The 18,439-nt window shown below is 50.6% G+C and overlaps 1 protein-coding gene across 1 annotated transcript; it reads right to left on the bottom strand.

The window, feature by feature from the left end:
- Positions 1-2,107: 2,107 nt before the first annotated feature.
- LOC126048286 (olfactory receptor 52B2-like) lies at positions 2,108-7,166 on the bottom strand. The gene is made up of 4 exons (XM_049823098.1): positions 6,642-7,166; positions 5,621-5,962; positions 4,117-4,266; positions 2,108-3,705 (listed from the first exon to the last, which is right to left on the bottom strand). The coding sequence occupies exon 4, from the start codon at positions 3,666-3,668 to the stop codon at positions 2,763-2,765; it is 906 nt and encodes a 301-aa protein (XP_049679055.1). The 5' UTR covers positions 3,669-3,705; positions 4,117-4,266; positions 5,621-5,962; positions 6,642-7,166; the 3' UTR covers positions 2,108-2,762.
- Between the last annotated feature and the right edge of the window lie 11,273 nt (positions 7,167-18,439).

The following is an 18,439-nucleotide window of genomic DNA, read 5'->3' as shown; positions in this document are numbered from 1 at the left end:
AAATGTCCCATTTCACCAGTATTTAATACCCATTATGCTATGGTGTGAGCTCAACAAGTTTTGCCTCCAGACACCTTTCTGAGCAAAGGCTCTGCATCTGCCATCTCCTGGAATGTGCCATGAGAAGGCTGAACCATACTTCACACTGTTTTTTCCTTGAAGACCCTGAAAGGATGAGCTGATGCACGGCTTTGTGGGACAGAGATAGTAGTAAGGACAAGACATACACGGTCAAGACCCATCCTTGAAGAGCATTAGTGGTCTACTAATTGCATGCCTTCGAGGGAAAGAGCAATTCCTCAGGCGCTGGTTGCTCAGAGGCACTTTCATTTGTTTCACATTGGATGCTGAAGGCAGAGGTGGATTACACAGAGGTGTCTCACTGATCCTCGTGGACTGATGAATTTCAGAGAGTTGTTTTATCACCCTGAGTCCCTGTTGTGATCTAGCCCTACTCATCACATGGGCCTGCCTTGCGTGACCAATGCTGCTTGTCCTAGGACCATGAGATTTCTCATTACCATACCGATGGGGAGTTTCTTGTATCTGCTTCTGTTGGGGATGGTGAAATGAAGGATTTTCTGGTCCACAAGTGGAAGAGACTTCCAGATCAAAGTGGGATCTGGCCCCAGCCCTTCCCCATCCCAGCAGAGCTTCAAAAATGTCTCTAGGAAATCTGGGCTGCCCAGGAATGCTTGGTAGTCCCAAGTGTGGGCTTCCCACCTTCCCCTCTCAACACTGCTCCAGCTGCTTCTTCTGGCCCTGTGACCCACTGGTCCATCTTCTCCTTTCCACCTACCCAGCCCCAGGCTGCAGCTCCTCCAGAAAATTGCCAGAGCTGCCCTCTTTCCCAGAAGCTCTCCGTAACCTGCAGACATGATGCACTTCTCTGTAATTCTCTGCTTCAGCTCCTGCCCCACAAATGGGAGCAATTTATACTGGGGTTTTTTTCCTTTTTTTTTTGCTTGTTGGACAATGTCTCTGCTTAGCAATATTGCAATCAAATCAGAAACCAACAGGGACCAGGGAGACCTGCTGAGCAGGAAAGCAAGTGTTCTTTCTGACACGAGCCTGCACTCAGTCATGTGTGAGTGATCCTTGTTCCCTGGCAGCATTGGGGTCCTAGGGTTTGGGACAGATAAGGAGCACGTCCCAGCGGCAAAGCCCCTGGCTGGCTCTGGCTGGTCCCTGCGGTGATGGAGCTGTGGACTGACTGTGTGGGTCATCCTGCAAGTAGAAATGTGTACACATTGCATGGCAGCAAAATCACCAAGATCTTTTAAAATTCTTAAACAGCAATCATCTGCAGCTGCAGATCTGAGAAAGTTCCTGTATTTATTGGTTTAATGTCTTCTTTGAGACTCCTGGAGGGAGAATATTTCATCATTTGCACATGGTAAAGCTTTAGCACCTGGCTTTTTCCTCAAGGCAAACATTTCCTGAGCATTTCCACCCTGACTGACAGTTTCACTGTCCGTACGGTGACTGAGTAATTTCTTAATTCTCTTTTTTCAGTTATTGCTTAGAAAACAGCTCTCTTAAAGTCCTTCTTTCTCCTGGTTATGGATTTTTCTGTGTGAAAAAAACCCCAAACAACCCTTATGAATTTCCCACACTTCCTACATTAGTATTCATACCAATCCCTATCAACTTCCCCTTTCTTCCAGTTTTAATATTTTTTTACAGCTGATTCAACTTCCTGTGTAAATCAAAGAAAGCAAGGTGTATGCATCTGTGTCTGTCTGTCAGCTCCCACATAAACTCTTAATTTTCTGGTTATTTTCTACCAAGTCTGACAGAGACAGAACAATCATGGGGATATCAAGAGCTTCCAGGTTTAATGAGAACAACCAGGTCACTGGAGAAGGGAGATCCTGCCAGTGGCAGGCAGGAGGGAAGGGTCTGGAGGGGCAGCTCAAGCCACTGCTCAGCATCCTGAGCTACGTGGGATACAGAGCAGGGGTGGACAGACATCAATGCTGCCATTGCACAGGGAGTGACATGCTCGTCTCTGTGGTCTTGAATGTGGCTCTTGGGAAGATGCAGAACTTTGAGCCACAAACCATTTTGTAATGATTCACCCCATTTATAAAAACTTCTGGGTTTGGTTTTGTTTTCCTGAAAAAGATGTCATTTGGGGGCAGATCTCCAACCATTACAAATTAGCAAAAATTCAGTGATGCAGAGGCAGCAGAGCTGAATCTTGGCAGTAGGAAATTTAAATGATTGATTATGCTTATCTAGCTTGCACTGAAGAGGTCAGAGAAACTTGAACAGTAATTCCTGATTTAATACAATACAATATGTTTTTCTCAGCTTATACCTAGGAAAATGTTTGATATTTTCTAAAAACATGGAGATACAAGATACAGAAACATGCACTGAATGGGTAGCTGGCCGTGGCAGAGTCCAAGCAGAAAACATGCATCTCATCACCATGTAGGTCCAACCAAACCTATCGATAAAGCTCTGATGGTAATGGTATAACACCAGATTGCATGGGCCCAAATTCTGGTCTGTGGTTCCCCACTAACTTCTCCTTTTTCATTAGTGTTGCAATTTAGTCTGAGGAAACATCTAGCAGGAAATCTGATCAGCAGTGATGTTGGGCTGAGTCTAAAAAAGGTAGGAAACTGTGTTATTTCACATGCATACGCCCTGCTTCTTCGGTCCAGAGCATTTCTCTGTGCTTTCCTTTCAAAGGAAAAGCATCCCTGTCACCGCACTTGCCCAGTCCTGAAGAGTACCTGGGACACCTTTTCTCAAATTAGTTTGTTTTTCATTGCATAGATGATGGGGTTTAGCATTGGTGGCAGGAGGACATAGAGATTGGCCAACAGGATGTGAACACGGTGGGGGACGTTCTGGCCAAACCGATGAGTGAAAAATGAGAAAAATGCTGGTGTGTAGAACATTAATATAATGCAGGCATGAGAGCTGCAGGTGCCAACTGCCTTGAGCTGGGCATCCTTGGATGAGAGCCTGAAGACAGCCTGGAGAATGAGGACGTACAATACCCCAATGAGCACAATATCCAGGCCTGGGGACAGAAGGGTGGTGGCAAAGCCATACCAGATGTTAACAGAGATGCTGGCACAGGCCAGCCGGGCGATGCCCATGTGCTCACAGTAGGTGTGTGGCATGATGCTGTGTCCACAGTATGGCAGCCTCTGAAGGAGGAATATTGTTGGGAACATCACACAAAAGCTCTTGGCTATTGCAGCCAGCCCTATGTTGGCTATCACCGAGTGCATGAACACTGTGGCATATTGCAGGGGATTGCAGATGGCCACGTACCGGTCAAACGCCATGGTCGTCAGAATGGTCGACTCTGCAATGAAGCTCAGGTGTGTGAAGAACATCTGGGTAAGGCAGGCGTGGAAAGACATCTCCTTGGAAAGGGACCAAAATATGTTCAGGGCTTTGGGCACTGTGGAGGAGGATAATACAAGATCTGCCACCGCTAACATGGCCAGGAAGAGGTACATCGGCTTGTGGAGGCTTTGCTCTGTCACAATGACAAACAAGAGGATGAAGTTCTCAAGGAGCGCTGCGATGTACACCAAGCAGAAGGGGATGGAGAGCCAGATGTGCAGGTCCTCCAGGCCTGCCATGCCCAGCAGAAGGAATGAGGCAGGCTGTAAGCTGGTTTGATTGATAGCCACCATGGTGGGTTGATAACTGAATTAGTTTGGGCTCCTTTCCCTGTAAGTGAAAATAGGGGAAGAGGTAGGGAGCACAGTTCATAATACAGAAAAACCTACCTGAGTTTCCCTAGAGCACTTTATTTCTCTAGATCCCAAAGTGTTTTAAAAAAACACTCCCCCACATGCCGGGGAAGCATGCTTGAGATACTGACTACAAATCAAGTAATAAATTAAATTAAAAAGTGTATTTTGTAGCCTCAGATATTGAAATCCAGCAAAGTGATTTACCAAAGTTCACAAGTTGGTGCAAAAGCTTGGCAAACCACCCAGGAATCCAGCCCCTCCAGCTCCAGTTGCTGTTATTTATTGTGCTTTTGTTCTGTAGCACCCAAAAGCGTATGAGGCAGGACACAAGTCAGGACTGACTGACACTGATTTTATATGACATGCTATTTCTTTCAGTACCTACCTCACCTCTCTCCTCACTAATTCACACCACATTTTGCATGACAGCAGACTAGGATCCCTGCAAGGCAGGGAAGGCTTGCACATCATCCAGATCAACAGGGCTGTTTACTGTTGGCTGCATCACATCAATATGGAAGGATGATCCATGAACCTGTGCAAAACAAAGCAGCATGGAAGATCAGCACCCCACAGAGTAGGTGATCTCAGGGAACAACCATGTGCCGGAGAGGCAGAACAGCCACTGAATTTTAAAGCAAAGTCAGAAGCAAAGGTCTAAGGCAGAGCACAGCTGTTGGTAGGAAAGCTGTGCAATCCTGGCAGAGTTTGCACAGAGGACCTCAGGACCCTCAGTATTTGCTCATGCCAGAGCCCAAGGATTGCCCCGCTGCATAAGTGGGGGGGGGAGGGAGCATTTGCACTGCAGCTGGGTGAAATAGAACCCAACAGTGCTGCCCTAGCATAATCTGCCCCACACTGTGTCACGTCTTCCTATTCTGGTCTCAGCTGGCCACATCTGCCACCAGACGCGCACCAAACCAACCCAAATGCTCCAGTGACCTAACATGCGCATAGTTTGTGCATGCAGAGTCGTCTCTGTGCATGCCAAGGACTGCTGCAGCCTTCCTCCTTGGTGCTACCTCGGGACTCTTGTCTGTGCTTCCCCTTCCTCTGCAAGTTGCTCAGCCTGACCCAGAAGGTGATTTGCAGTATTTCCAGAGAAATAGCAAAGCCACCCGTGAGGGCAGCATCAGCCAAACTAGTCGAAATGTGAAGAAGAGCCATGAACCCTTCGCAGACAATGGGTGGTCAGGGCTCGGTCTCCAGCTGCTTTGACTGGCAAGAACCTGTCTGGTGATGACAGCAGAAACCTTTGCTGATAGTCTTCTGCTTCTTTGAATGCACATCTCAGTCCCCTTATTGGGAATTATACATGAAAGGCAGCATGAGGTCATGAGGTAGGTATCAGGTTTTTAGAGCCAGGCTGTGATCTCCTGCATGAAATGTTAATTCAGGTGGAGCCTGGGAAACTCTCCTGCAGGTAGATGCTGCAGGTAGCACACCCTTCAGGTCAGAGAAGGACCCTGGAGCCAAAGTAGCAGCATTTACATGACAAACCCTGCCTGGAAAATGGCGTTTTTCATCTCAGAGCCTAAAGCTGCAGACTGGAGTGGTCCAGGGGTGTTTCTCCCATCTGCAGAATTTTACCTTCTAGATCAAATCAGGCACCTCAGCCACAGAAACCTGCCAAATGACAGCTACTGTGAACAACTCACCAGCTCCCATGACATCCAGGAATGAGGATATCTGCCTCTGAACCTGAGGGAACACCAGCAGGGAGGTGGTGATATTTATACGCTCCCCCTGAGTCCCCATGGAGCTCACAGGCAGCTGGGAGTGGCAGAGTTCTGGTCTGTGCTGCTTGGACAAGTGTCATGGAAAGCATACAAAATTAATGGGGGTTTGAGTGGAACTCCTTTAATGTGAGCTGCCTGGTGAGAGATTACCTTCCATTGCCTCTGCAGATTATGGCGTGGGACGGAGCGCACAAAGCCTTTGGAGTGCTGTATCATCATCCCCTTCACAGTGGGGTTGGGATGAGGTGGGATGGCTGAAGACACACAGATGAGTGATGCTAACCTCCTCCAGCCAACCCTACTGAGATGACACAGGATCTGCTGCCATCACTGCCTCTATCCTTGCTCTGCCTGCTTCTGCTGGTGTTCAGGCTCTGCTGCTTCAAGCACCAAGGTGATTAATACAGTAAATGTGTCTGCTCTCTGCAGCAGGCTTTCATTGCCATTCCTGGCCTGAGTGCTCAGCATTGGCTTGTACTCTGTTAGGACTCTCTTTGGGGGCATAAAAAGAAAATACAATATTAACAAAGAGTGGGAATGGTCAACAAGTGGGTGAGCAGAGAGAGAGGTCATGAGGGAATGGAAACTAATAAAACTGTGAAGAAAACAAAAGTTGGGTACCTTAAATTAAGCAATAAATCTAGATTTAGTTGCTGAAATGAACCCAGACAGATTGACTTTAGCCAGATATTTTCTTTTTCAGCCAGATACTTTCTTTTCCCTTTCTTCTTCCTTTCTTTCTTTTTTCCTTTTCTTTCTCAGGAAAATTGTGACCTGACATCTTGGGAATCAATGTTTCAAGATTAGATTTTCAAGCTCCCCAAAATTGGGTTATTTGCAAAAGGTCATTGTCACCAGCTGATGGCATGTGCATGCCTTATGGTTGTCCAGCGCCAGCACAGATATTGTAGCACATAACCCCTGGCTCAGATTGACTCTAGTGTAAGTATTCACGGTTTTAATTAAATAAGGTCCCCAAGCTTCAGTGACCCACTTGACATATCTGTGGCATAGGCAGACAAACACTTGCTTTCTAATGCCTGAAAATGAATTTTATACTGGTAAAGTTGGAATTATCTATGGCCCACACCTAACTTGGGTATCCCTCCCTGTGGGTGAGTCAGTGGCACATAGATCTCACAGGGTCTCAGGGTGGGGGGCCTGGTCTCACCTCATTTCTCTCTCTCACCCTGCACGCAGGGACCTGGACCCAGAGCAGTCCCCAGGACAGCAGGTTTTGTCTTTGCCCAGCAGCTTTCAGGGATTCTTCTCTCCTGTCCCACGCTGGTGGCATGCTTCAGCTCAGGTCTGGAAAGCAGGCATGGGGTTTAAGTTCCTCAGCTTTTGGGTTTTCAACCTGAAAGTCTCAAAATCAAATCACAGCCAGTTTTTGAATGCAGCAGCTGTATTCGGGGGGTGTGTGGTGTGCAGGTCTCTGTGCGCATGCATCCTTTCTCTGACAGAGGCTTAATTGGGGTTTCTCTGCAAAAGGCCTTCAGTAAGCCACTCAGGTGAGGACCCTGTCACAGAGACTTTACTTCTGGACTGTCTCCCTGCTTCAGAAAAAGGAGGAAAATGAGAAAAGGAAGAACAAAAGGAGAAACAACCTTTCTGTGAAGGTCCTGACGTGGGATAAAGAACCTATGGGGTGCATCTGGCATGGGGCAACCTGTGTGACCCCAGGGATTTGCTTTCTCATCTGTGGTCCCCAAAGCAGAGATATGCCCCCCCCCCCCCCCCGCCCCCGTCCTTGTTTAACATGAGGAGCTCCCCACTGTGGGCTGAGGCCAGCGGGGCCCGGGAGCATCCCGTATGCCGCATCCCACCTCCCGCATCCCGCATCCCACCACCTCCCGCATCCCGCATCCCGCATCCCACCTCCTCCCGCAACCCGCATCCCGCATCCCACCACCTCCCGCATCCCGCATCCCTCCTCCCGCAGCAGCCAGCAGAGGGAAGCAACGAGCCGCGCTCCGCCCGCCCGCCGCCTCCCCGGGGTACCCAGCCCCAGCCGCGGCAGACCCCCCCCCCGCGGAAAGGGGGGATGGAAGTCCGCGGGATCCCGAGTTGGCAGCTCCCCGGTGCTGCTGGCAACGCTCCCGGCCGGCGGGACCGTGCCCGGCCCCGGCCGATGCCCCCGGGCTCCCTCCCACGCCGCGATGGATGGAATCCCTCCGGGGCCGTGGGGCTGGGCTCGGGCTGCGCCAGCGTGGGAGTGCTGGAGGGAGCCCGGCCGAGCAGTGACTATCCCAACAGGCTGACCACCAGCAGGTCCCTGGGGAAGAGCTTAAGCACAAGGCAAGCGTGCCGTGGTGCTCCTCAGCCAGAGAGGCTGGCTTGGTCTCAAAGGATTGCTGTCCTGTGAATTTATCTCGCTGCGTTTTGAGCTTGTAGAAACCTTTGCCGTCCACAACATGCTGCAGAGCTCTTGGCCGAGGGGGAGGGTCTGAGGACAGCCCTGAGGCTGAGGGCAGCGGGTCTCACCTGTGAGATGGACCCAATGGATGCGGCCCCGCTTAGCTATGGGTAGGGCTATGCTGCAACGCGTGGTGGTCCTGGCTTTATCTCCTGTCCTCTCCTGACACGTGCTGTGTGAAAGCTGCTCCCTTCCGTGGAAGGAAAGAGGAGTGGAGAACTCCTTCCATGCCACACAAAAACACATGCCGCTTTTTGGCAACGGGGAGCCTGGCCCCGTCAGTCGGTGCTCTCCCATTGCACAGAAAAGCCTTGTCCGGCAGTTTCCCTGCAAACCACCCCAGGAAGCTCTGTGGTCCTCCTGACACCTGCTTGCCACATGCCACCAAGGCCCAGTTCTTGCAGAGCAGATGTTTAAGTAAGCAGCCCCTGGCCTGGCTTTGTGGTCTGCTATCATTCCTTGTTCTTTTCCCTATTTCCTTGTTCTTCCTTTACTACCTTTTGTCTACTTGGAGAGGGAGCCAGAAGAAATAGTCATTCTGCTCAGACTGTCATAGGTGAGGGGACAAGATACTGCCACCAGAGAAAATTTTTGGCAAAAAAATTTGGCTCTGCCAAGCGGCTCTTGGGCAAAGACTGTCTGGCTGAAGCTCTCACCAGAACAACCCAAAACTTCAGTAATGGAAGAAGCAGAATTACTGGTCTCCAGGGTCTTTACCTGGGGCTTGTAATTTCATTATACATGGGAGCACGCATATATGTGTCTTCATGGGTTGTATAGGTGTGTGCCAAGGGGTCTGAGCCTGGAAAGGCCAGGGGAATCCACTGGACCACTTTTTAAAATATTTATAGTTCCCAATAACAGTGCTCCCAAGGACATGATGATCTTACTTGTTACAGTGCTGGGTGCAGTTTATAACAAACACTGGCAGGAAACACAAAACCAGTTCTTAAATGTTTGAACTGTTTTAAAATGTCCGTCCACAGATAGTCAGTTTACACAGTGCCTGCACCTCTGGGTCAGCTGGAAGAGAACATCTCCTTTTGAAACAGCTCTACCCCACCAGCTCAGGTGGGAAGAAATCAATCTTCTAAGTCTAAATGAGCCAGTCTGAGGAGGCGTTGTGCTGCAGTGCCTTATGGAAACTCCAGCATACTAATTAGTGCATGCTAATTCAGGAATGACAGTTATTTCAAGAAATCTGGTGTTGTAGCCTAACCCAGGCAAAGTGCTCCAGATGAAACAAAAGAAAAACCTAGCGAGGAAACCACTTGTGTTTTGAAGAGAAGACAACACTTCTGGTTAATGTCAGAGAGTCCAAAAGTCATTGCTTTATAGAAAGGGTTCCCCTTGCAGACCTGGGTGGCTGCTTCTATTATCAGTCCCCCGTTTGGGACGCCAGTCCAGCTGTGTCTGTAGGGACTGAACCTTGCCAGACCCGCCCCCCCCCCCCCCCCCCCCCCGCTCTTGATCGCCCTCATCCCCCACCTCACATACAATGGACCAAGTCTGAATGTCCAGTGATCAGCCTCGTCTCCCTGGGGCCACACAGAGTCCCAGGTGGGCAAAAGGTGGTCACAGAGAGCAGTGCCTGCCCTGGCACCCACACTGACACCAGCAGTGCTCACGTAGACATGACCAGCACCCCCCAGCCCCATTCCTCCTCGGCAGATGGTCAGGACAGAACACGAACCTCGTCCACTTGGTTCACAGACACTCTTGCATCCGTGGGTCCCTTGAACCCTGGAGCAGACCAGAAGGCTGTCCAGATCCATGCCCAGACCCTGGGCCCTGTTTGCCCACTCTCCAGTGCCAGCCTTGGGTGTTTCTAGGTTCTGGTCTCCTCCCATTCATCAGTTAGTGCAGCTTAATGTTTGTTTGTAATACCCCTGTACACAGACAGTAAGGTTGCTCAGAAAAGAGCCAGAAGTGAGTTTAATGAGCAGACAGGACAGGCTATGGTGATCAGGTGCATCGCCTGGAGACTGTATTGGCCAGCAACTTGTTTATACTTCATCAGCCCCTTTACCAGTCTCCCTACATTTTCCCATGCTGGTTCCTTCCTGATACACCTAGATCCCTCCTTTCCTTTGCCTTTGGTCCATAATATATTTTGCACATTTCCACAAGCCCCTTAAATCATCCAACCTAAAATTTTACACAAGCCCCATCAAATATCCAGCACTAAGTCTGCTCTTTCCCAGAGGACCCATAATCATTTTCTTTCCCTCTTCTCAGCAGTTCTGCTTGAACTTCTTTCCTCCTGACTCCTCCAGCCGCCCCTTGATCACTGACTGAAGGCTGTGGTCTGTGTTACTGTCTCTGTTATCTTCTGGGGTCTTGGGTTTGTGTATCTAGGTATGATTTGTTATTTTTCCTGTCTTTGTTCTCTGTTAAGAGCCCTTAACCAGATATTCTTATAAACCATGGTTCTTACATCGCAGTTATCTACGTATTCTTTACCTTCCATATACCTTTTACCTTCCTTATATCCTTACATCAGCAGAAGTGTTTGGCATGTTACCCTCTCCTGGCTGGTCTTCTTGGGGTTTGAACCTTGCATAAGACAGTTGGCAGTGACCGTCATATCGGCTTTACTGGCAAATGGCAGCCCTGGACTTGCAGACCCCTCTTTGGCAGAACATCCTCAGTATCCATCTCCTCATCGTTTTGGTTTTCACGCTGTAAACAATAGGATTCAGGATGAGTGGGGCAATGAAATGGATGTTGGCTGTGAAAGTGTAGGCCTGGGGGGACACGTGTTTGCCAAACCGGTGGATCACAGACAGCACAACTCTCTTAGGAATGGAGACCAGTAGAGCCTGGCCTTTTTAGACCAACAAAACACAGGCCCTCTACAAACACATGGAGGGAAAAAGATCTACTTAAGCTGAAGGATAGTGATTACTCACAAAACAACGTGTGTAAATTGTACATGGATAAATGTAAACTGGAAATTGCAAGGACATCATATAAAAGCAGAATGTCTCTGAACATCCTCCCACTAGAAATACAGGGAGGAGAGATGGAACTGCTTTTACAGAAAGTTTTCTTTCTGTAAACTCATGCTGCCTCATGCTGCCAAGAAAGATGTGGACAGGACTCCAGGACTGTAATCTCTAGAGTCCTCTCCCCAAGGTAATTGCAGGCTTCTCTGTGTGCCTAACTCTGGTCCTCACGTCTGGCTTTGAAGGACCATCTACCACAGGGGTTCCCAGGCTCCTCTGGGTGCTTGTTCAGGGGCTGTAGGGAGCAAAGCCGGTGAGTGCACCCTTAGCATGTATCAGTGAGGTCTCCACCGCCCCAGGTCAGCTCAGTGTGGTCCTCATCACCTTTCTAACATCTTCCAGAGAGGTCCCCCCCCCCCCCCAATAAGGACATCCCATGGAACGCAAGAGAGAGGGAAGCAGTGGGACTGAAAGAGTGCATAAGAGGGTTTTTTTAAGAAACTGCTCTGGAAATGAGTGGTTTTGACAGCTAAGTGAGATCTGTTATGGAGGTTTATGTCACCTTATCTGGAATATGCACCTGTAAGTCTAGAAGAGTTTTTGAAATTACTTAAATAACTGTGAAACCATTACCTTTAAAAATATCTAATCTATCTGTTCAGAAAATTGCAGAAATATTGCCATTCTTTCCTCAAATTCATGAGGCTTCTAAGCCACAGCATCTCGCTTTGCCCTTCCCTGTCTCAGTACACAGGTTTATGGCCCAATGCAGCACCCTTGGATAACTGCAGAGACAGACTAAGTTCCACGGATTGACCTGGGCTCGCACAAAGCTGCAGACTTTAACGTGTGGGAGTTTTCTCTAGTCCTCACGAGAAGCTTATCAAAGGTCACCTCCCACATTGCATGGAGGGGAAGGAGGAGGAGTTACAGGAGAAAGTTATCTTCAGACACAAACAGCTGACAGGATCAGTTAAAGCAGCCATAATTCCCAGTTCAGTCTCCACCCTGAGAGTACTGGAACTGTCAGAGGTCATTTTTAATTGCCCTAAATTTCTGGTATGCCCCCATCTCTTCCTCCAGAGCTCTGGCTATGCTTTACACACACTGTGCTAGATGCATCAGTTGCATGCATGAAAAACTGGGGGGGTCCCCTGTCTCATCCACCTTTTCTGCAGCAAACCAGCACGCTCCCCACCGCAGCATGCACTGGAGCAAGCAGTCTGCTTCAAGCAGGCAGAGCGTGAGCTGGGACTGGGCTGGCAGAATACAAGGCCCTCCCAAATTTGAGATCAGAACCATACTGAGCGCTCACATGTCACAGCCTGTCAGGAAAAGCACAAAAGAAGGGTGAATCCTTTTGGTTGCTTTTCTAAGTGATGACTCATTTTAACTCTTACAGCTTGATGTACTCCAGAAAATGACAAATTCCACAGCTACACCCTAGGATTTCACTGGGAATGAGTGTTCTCACAAAGCTGTGAGTGGAAAAGAGGCTGCACCCTTCTCTAGCATAAAGAGTGGTTCTCTGAGCAGATGCAGGGCTGTGTATTCCCCTTTGCAAGCAGGGAAACATGAGAGTTTCGGGTCTCTGAGAGGTCTCCCATCTCCGTGCCAGGCCTCTGGAAAGGGGACAGAGCACAGCTTCTTGGAGCAACCCCCACCTCAGCTGAAATGAGCTGGCCTTCAGGAGGGTGACAGGGGTGTTTGCAGGTGCAAGCATCATGGACCCTGTCCACATCTGCGAGGAGTCGGGACCCGGCTGAGCCCTCCTCAGTGTCACAGTGCAATCTTCCACGACAGAGCAAGGAGCCCACTCACCTGCCTCGCTCACCACCATCCTGAGCTTCCCACCAGCTCCGCTGCAGGGAAGCAGCCTGTTCCTGGCCATCAGGGCTTGCAGCAGCGGAGGATTTATAGAAAACACGGAGCAATCCCCCCTGCCGTGGGAGCAGGAGAGCTCTTGGTTTCTCAGCACTTAGAGTAGATGCCTTAACCCCCACAGCACCAGGTCCACCCTGGCATGAACCATGATGGCAGCAGGGGATGCAGCCTGGAGACCCCTTCCAGAGATGCCCTCCTTTTCCTCCTGGCCTCCCTCTCCCTGGAGAGTCAGGCCAGGCATGGTTGGGTTAAAGGAGCTCCTGCTCTGTGGCAGGGTGATGGATGGATGATTCCTAAAGGTTGTTTCCAGCCCCACTTCAGTTCAGTGGAACTGGAAGGAAACCCTGGAACAGGTCCCTGGTTTCTGGAGCAGACCAGAGCTATGTGGCCTTGTGTCCTGTCCCCAAAAGTGGCCTTAGGCAGATGACAAGAGAATAATGTAAGTAATGCTTAGTAATTCCTCAGGCACCTTCCCAGCCCTCAGCAGTTTGTGGTCTAGGGGATTCCCAAGCCAAAATTGGTTCATATATACAAAATATCCCAGGAAGGACTTTTTTTTTCCACTATTCATTTGAATTTGGATTTTGGTAACTACAACACACAATGGCAGGAAGATCTAGAGTCACCACTTTATGCTTGTTATGAAAACACTTCTTTGGAGGACTCCTAATTCATGTATTAGAAGACACAGTGTACACTCGATCCCTGTCACCCATCTTAGAGCCATTCAAAGGTGGCTTGTGCTGACACAGCCAAAAGCAGTGTCCATGGTGTGACAGCTGCCTTCCTGACCAGTGCTGCATGCCATCTTCAATGTCAGGTCATACATCCTGATTTGCTGGGATGTGCTGAGGTTGCCTTACAGGAACATCTGTCTCATGCTCTTTGGTCCCCATTGGGACCCACATCTGCATAGTCCCACATCTGTATCTCTGTCCTCTTCCACCTTCCAGCTTTCATCTTCTTTACCCACCATTTCAGGACCAATGTCTGCCACCCTGTCCATGTCCTGCTGGCCAGCCTGGACCACGCAGACCATAAGCCTCACTGGGTATGGGGTGAAGACCAAGCAGATGTGGGCATGGGTGTTTGGCTTGCTCTGTTAGAAGCAGCGCAGCCTGGAGCCCAGCACTGCTCTCTGCTCTCTCCAAAATGCCTCCCTTATCATTCCAGCTCCCTCCAGCTGCCCTGGGTCATTCCAAGGTCCTGTGGCAACTCACCCAGCTTTTAGTACTCCCATTGGGATGCTTTGGGGTGTGAAGCATCTGAGCCACTGAGTGCAGCCACTGGAGCGGTGAGAGAGAAATGGGATTCGAGTGAGTGCTGTGAGGTGGTCCTCAGGGGCCAGGGCATGAGCACACGCCTGGATGACATGCTGAGTTCAGCTGGAGTAGAAGAGATGCTCTGGGACAGCTACCTTCATCCCCATCAGCTCTTTGTGGGTCTTCCCTGCACAGACCTTTTGCTGTGCCCTTATCGTGTGATGGCAGACACTCTTGCAGTGTTGCAATTATACTTGAATTCAGAAGGTCAGCAGCATGTCTAGGTATGATTTAAATCTCCTCTCAGCCCTCAGAAAGGTTCTTGTGAGAGGCAGAAGGTTCATGGAGGTCTTCCTAAATCTTGCAGTGGATTTTACTGCAGCACTTGGTGCACTGATGGATGAAGTGTTTTAAAAACAACAACATAATAAAATAAATGCCCTTGGAGGATTTCATCTGACTAGAGGAAATTATGAGAGCAAAATTCTTTAATGGCCATTGTTGGTGAGGGGGAGAAATGGAATATTTAGTGCTGAACATTGTAGCTCAAGAGCCTCAGAGTGGATGAAGATGGTCGAATTTCAGTATCTACAGTTATATTTATTACTGTATTCTTTGGGGCCTGTCTTCCCCCACTGGTAAAACAGTAATGAAGAAATATGGTCCACAGGATATGGTGAATGCATTTTTATTGCAAGGAGGAATTGCATTAGGGAAATGTTAACTTAAAGACCTAAAACATTTGCGTTTGTGCAGTCATTTTGATGGAGGTTTGTTACTTCAGCCATCACAACCCCCCCGGCTGACCACGGGGAACAAGCCGGGCTGGAGGCCGCAGCCGCAGCAGCTCTGCTGCTGAGCACCAAGCTTGAGCTCTCCAAGACCATGAGACGGATCACAGCAGGTCCCGCCTGGGCTGGTGGCCCAGGAGTGGTGGCAGGTGCCTTAACTTTCAGAGTGAACTAAGATAAGCAGACCATATTCCAGTTCTGGATACCTGGGTTTAATTTCCACAGCTACGCACAAAAAGTGCGGTCAACGTGGACTATCAGGAGGGAATTTTGCTCACCACTAGCTCAGAGCGCTGACTCTTCGCACACCCTGGGGGACAGCAAAGCCGTTCGCAGCCCTTTCCCTCTGCCCTGACAGAGCAGACGCACAGCCCGTGCAGGCTGACTGCAGACTTGCTGCAGCACTGGTAACTTCTGCAGCAGGTTACTACACGGAGCCAGGATCTCAGCCCAGTGCATGGACCTCGCTCCCAGTTCCTCCAGCTGAGATGAAGGGTTAGGGGTGGCAGACAGATAAACTCTCTGCAGGCACAACCCCACCTGCATCAGGGGAAAAAACTGGTACAGGGGTTTTCCCACAGCAGAGCAGAGCTGAGCCAGTTTCTGTAAACCCAGGCACCTGGAGGTGATGTTAGAGCCTTCCCAGTCGAGACCAGCTCCAAACAGGTCTGCTGCCTCTGCCCAATCAGAAAGCACCAGCCTCTCAAATGCTTGTGCATGTGGCTAATTCCCTTTAAAAGGAGGTGTATGTGAGACTCCCTGAGTGCTGCTATAGGGTCAGAACAAAGGATGAAAAGGGTACAGAGGAGGAAAAGGAAGAAACTAGGAAATTCACCCACAAAGTCTGTCCTTGCGCATCTCCTCAGACCCAGAAGGTGTGGGGAGGGACTTGGTCCCAGCCCACAAAAGCCAGAAAAATACAGCAGACAGATGCCTTGCTCTTGATGGAGTCAGGGTGAAGTCCTCCCCTGGGAGTCAGCCACTGAGAAGGCAAAACTGGGTTTTGCTAGCAGAATTACTGAATTGGGGAGGGGGTTCACTGGAGAAGCACAGCTTCATGCTGTGCAGGCAACAGTGCAGAATAGGGCATTTATCGGGACAGGGAGACACTGTCCTTGCCCCTTTGGCTGGTGGCCATCCACACCTGCCTCACACTGATGCTCAGGGTCCATTTTTTTATCACCAAGGTCAGCTCAGGAGCAAAATTCACCCCCAGCGGGATGGTCTGCTGGGTGCACAGGGAGCAGCGAGCCCCTCACAAGGCTCTCCATTCCCTCTCCAGCCTCTGCCAGCGGTTTCTGATGCTGCTTTGTCACGATGAGAGGATCAATCCTGTGGGCTGGAGACCTGCAGCAGGTGACTTGAGGTGGTGGGTGCAAGGTATTTTCTCACACCTTGCTTGTGTGCACATGAGACTGCAAAGCACTGGAGAGCAGCTGTGCTGCTGCTCTGGCTTCACTTTGGAAAAAACCTCTGAAAAAGAGTTGGGTAAATCAAGCCTTGGAGGAGCTGGGGGGCAGTTCATTTCCCCCCAGCTCTGCTCTGGGCTCCTCTGCCCTTCATCACACAAGAAACCAATCCTGGGTGGTACTTCTGAGAGCAGCTTTGGAGCAGGCCCCACAGTAATAGTGGTTAGCACCAAACACAGCCCAGCTGGAAAACCAGCACCCAAACTGGGGAAGGGCTTGGGGTATCCGAATCCCAGCACCTGCTTTGGAAATCCCAGTTACTGATGGGAGCACGGTCCGGAGGGAGCCCACGTACCGCTGGGCATCCCCCTGCCCAATGCTCACAGGCTGGCAGCACAATCTGGTGTCCAGGGCTGTGCCTCAGTTTCCCCTCTCACCCCGTCCTGCCCCAGTTTGGCCTCGGCACACCGCGGGGTTTCACCGACACTAGAGGGAGCAGGAACCCTCCCACGGCAGCGGGATGCCCGCCGGGGCCCCCTGACAGCAGGTTTGTGCCCTTCGAAATTGCACCCGCAGGGGGGTCCCGGGGGGAACAAGCTGTGTCTGCCCCAGGCACTCTTGCAGGGTGGTTTGGCCAGCCTTGCTTTTCTTTCCCCTTCCCTTCCTTAAACCCGTGCCTCAGTTTCCCCTCCTGGAAAAAGAGGGTTTGCTTTCATTTGCATGAGCCTGAAGGTCTGTCGGTCCTCTTCCCAGCGCTGCATGCGTGAATCGGCACAGAGGCTGCCCCAGGGAGTGCCAAGCATGAGGGAAAAGGCGCTTCCCAGGGCAGTGACGGGGTCCTCAAACCCTGACCGTGTGCCTGTTAGGAAGGGGCTGGTGCAAAACACCAGCTCCTGGGATGACAGGAGATCCCAGGTGAATTTTGTGCCTTATGATACATAGGAGCTCAGTCTGGACAGCTTAATGCTCCCGAACACAAAGGTTTTGTGCTATGCATCACCCTAAACCACATTTACCCAAAAGCTCCTCAATCCCAGTGAAAGAGGCCAGCTTTACAGCACGTGCAAGAGTTCGCCCCGAGCACAGCAGGCTCAGTGCCCACCCGCACGGCGTCATGCTCAGTACAGTCGGAGGGCATTACACAAACACCAACCAGGCCTGGCATCCATTCCCAGCCGGAATGCTAACAAAAGCCTGGCTGAGGAAGATTGTATCTTGCTGTACCCCTGGTGTAGGAGCAGGGTGTGGGACAGCAAACAACCCCCTTTCCTGAGGGGGATGCTGCCCTGCCATCAGCATTTTGTGACACTTTGGGTGCAGCTGCCCTGCTCGGTGCCTCAGTTTCCCCACAAGGAGCTCTGCCTGCTGGCCAGCGCTGGGGGAAGCAGGAGAGCAGTCTGATCCCCTGAGAGCCTTCCTCGGGGGGGGGGGGGGGGGGGGGGGAAGGCGGTGTGTTTCCCTCTCCTGTGGAAATAGGAAAGGTTTCAAAAGCAGCCAGCACATTTCACTCCTCCCTGCCAACACACAGACTTGCAACAAGGCAAGAGGGGAGGATGGAGAAGAGGGGCTGGTTGTTAGGACATGTCCTACTGTCCCTTGGGAATAGGAGTCAGCTAAGCCTGCCATGAGCTCTGCCCCAGAGATGGAGGGCAGTCACAAAACCCACACTGCCGCAGGGGTGAGCAGCCTGCGCTTCTCCAAGTAATCCAGGGCTGCCCTCTCTCTCCTGGTACTGCTAAGAAAAATAAATAAATAAAAAAACTAAGTATTTTTCAGCTGGCTGCCACTCTGCCTCAGCAGAAACATTTTCTGCCGTGTCAGAACTCTGACACAGCATAAAGCGGAATGCTTGCTCCTCAGCCAAGGGCTGCCTTATCTCTGCACAGCGGGGCTCCTGTTTGTGCTGTCTGAGTTATCGCCCCACCGCAGCCCCGTGCTGCAGCTGGGCTGGGAGAGGCTGCCGTGACTCAGCACCCTGCTGTGGGTGCCCAGGGCCGGTGCGAACTCATTGCACTCAATTTATGATGGGAGAGCCTGCCACAGCAACACAGCAGAAATAGCTAAAACATCCCACTGCGGAAAACGGGCTTGAGTCCTGGGCACGGGAGTGACAGCCCTGTCTGGCTCTGCCAGGCAGGCAATGCTGGTTTCAGAGCATTTCCATCTTTCTGCCTGGATGTCTGAAGGGGACCCTCAAAATAAAGTGTCCCTCTGTGCTGGGGTGAAACAGGGTCTGTGGGGCGTTCCCTGACCTCCATC

Source organism: Accipiter gentilis, chromosome 19 (assembly GCF_929443795.1).
Source record: "Accipiter gentilis chromosome 19, bAccGen1.1, whole genome shotgun sequence".
Lineage (NCBI taxonomy): Eukaryota > Metazoa > Chordata > Aves > Accipitriformes > Accipitridae > Astur > Astur gentilis.
This window is presented reverse-complemented; position numbering and strand designations above follow the sequence as displayed.

Coding starts and splice junctions, on each gene's coding strand:
- LOC126048286 (XM_049823098.1), bottom strand. CDS start 3,668: ATGGTGGCTATCAATCAAACCAGCTTACAGCCTGCCTCATTCCTTCTG.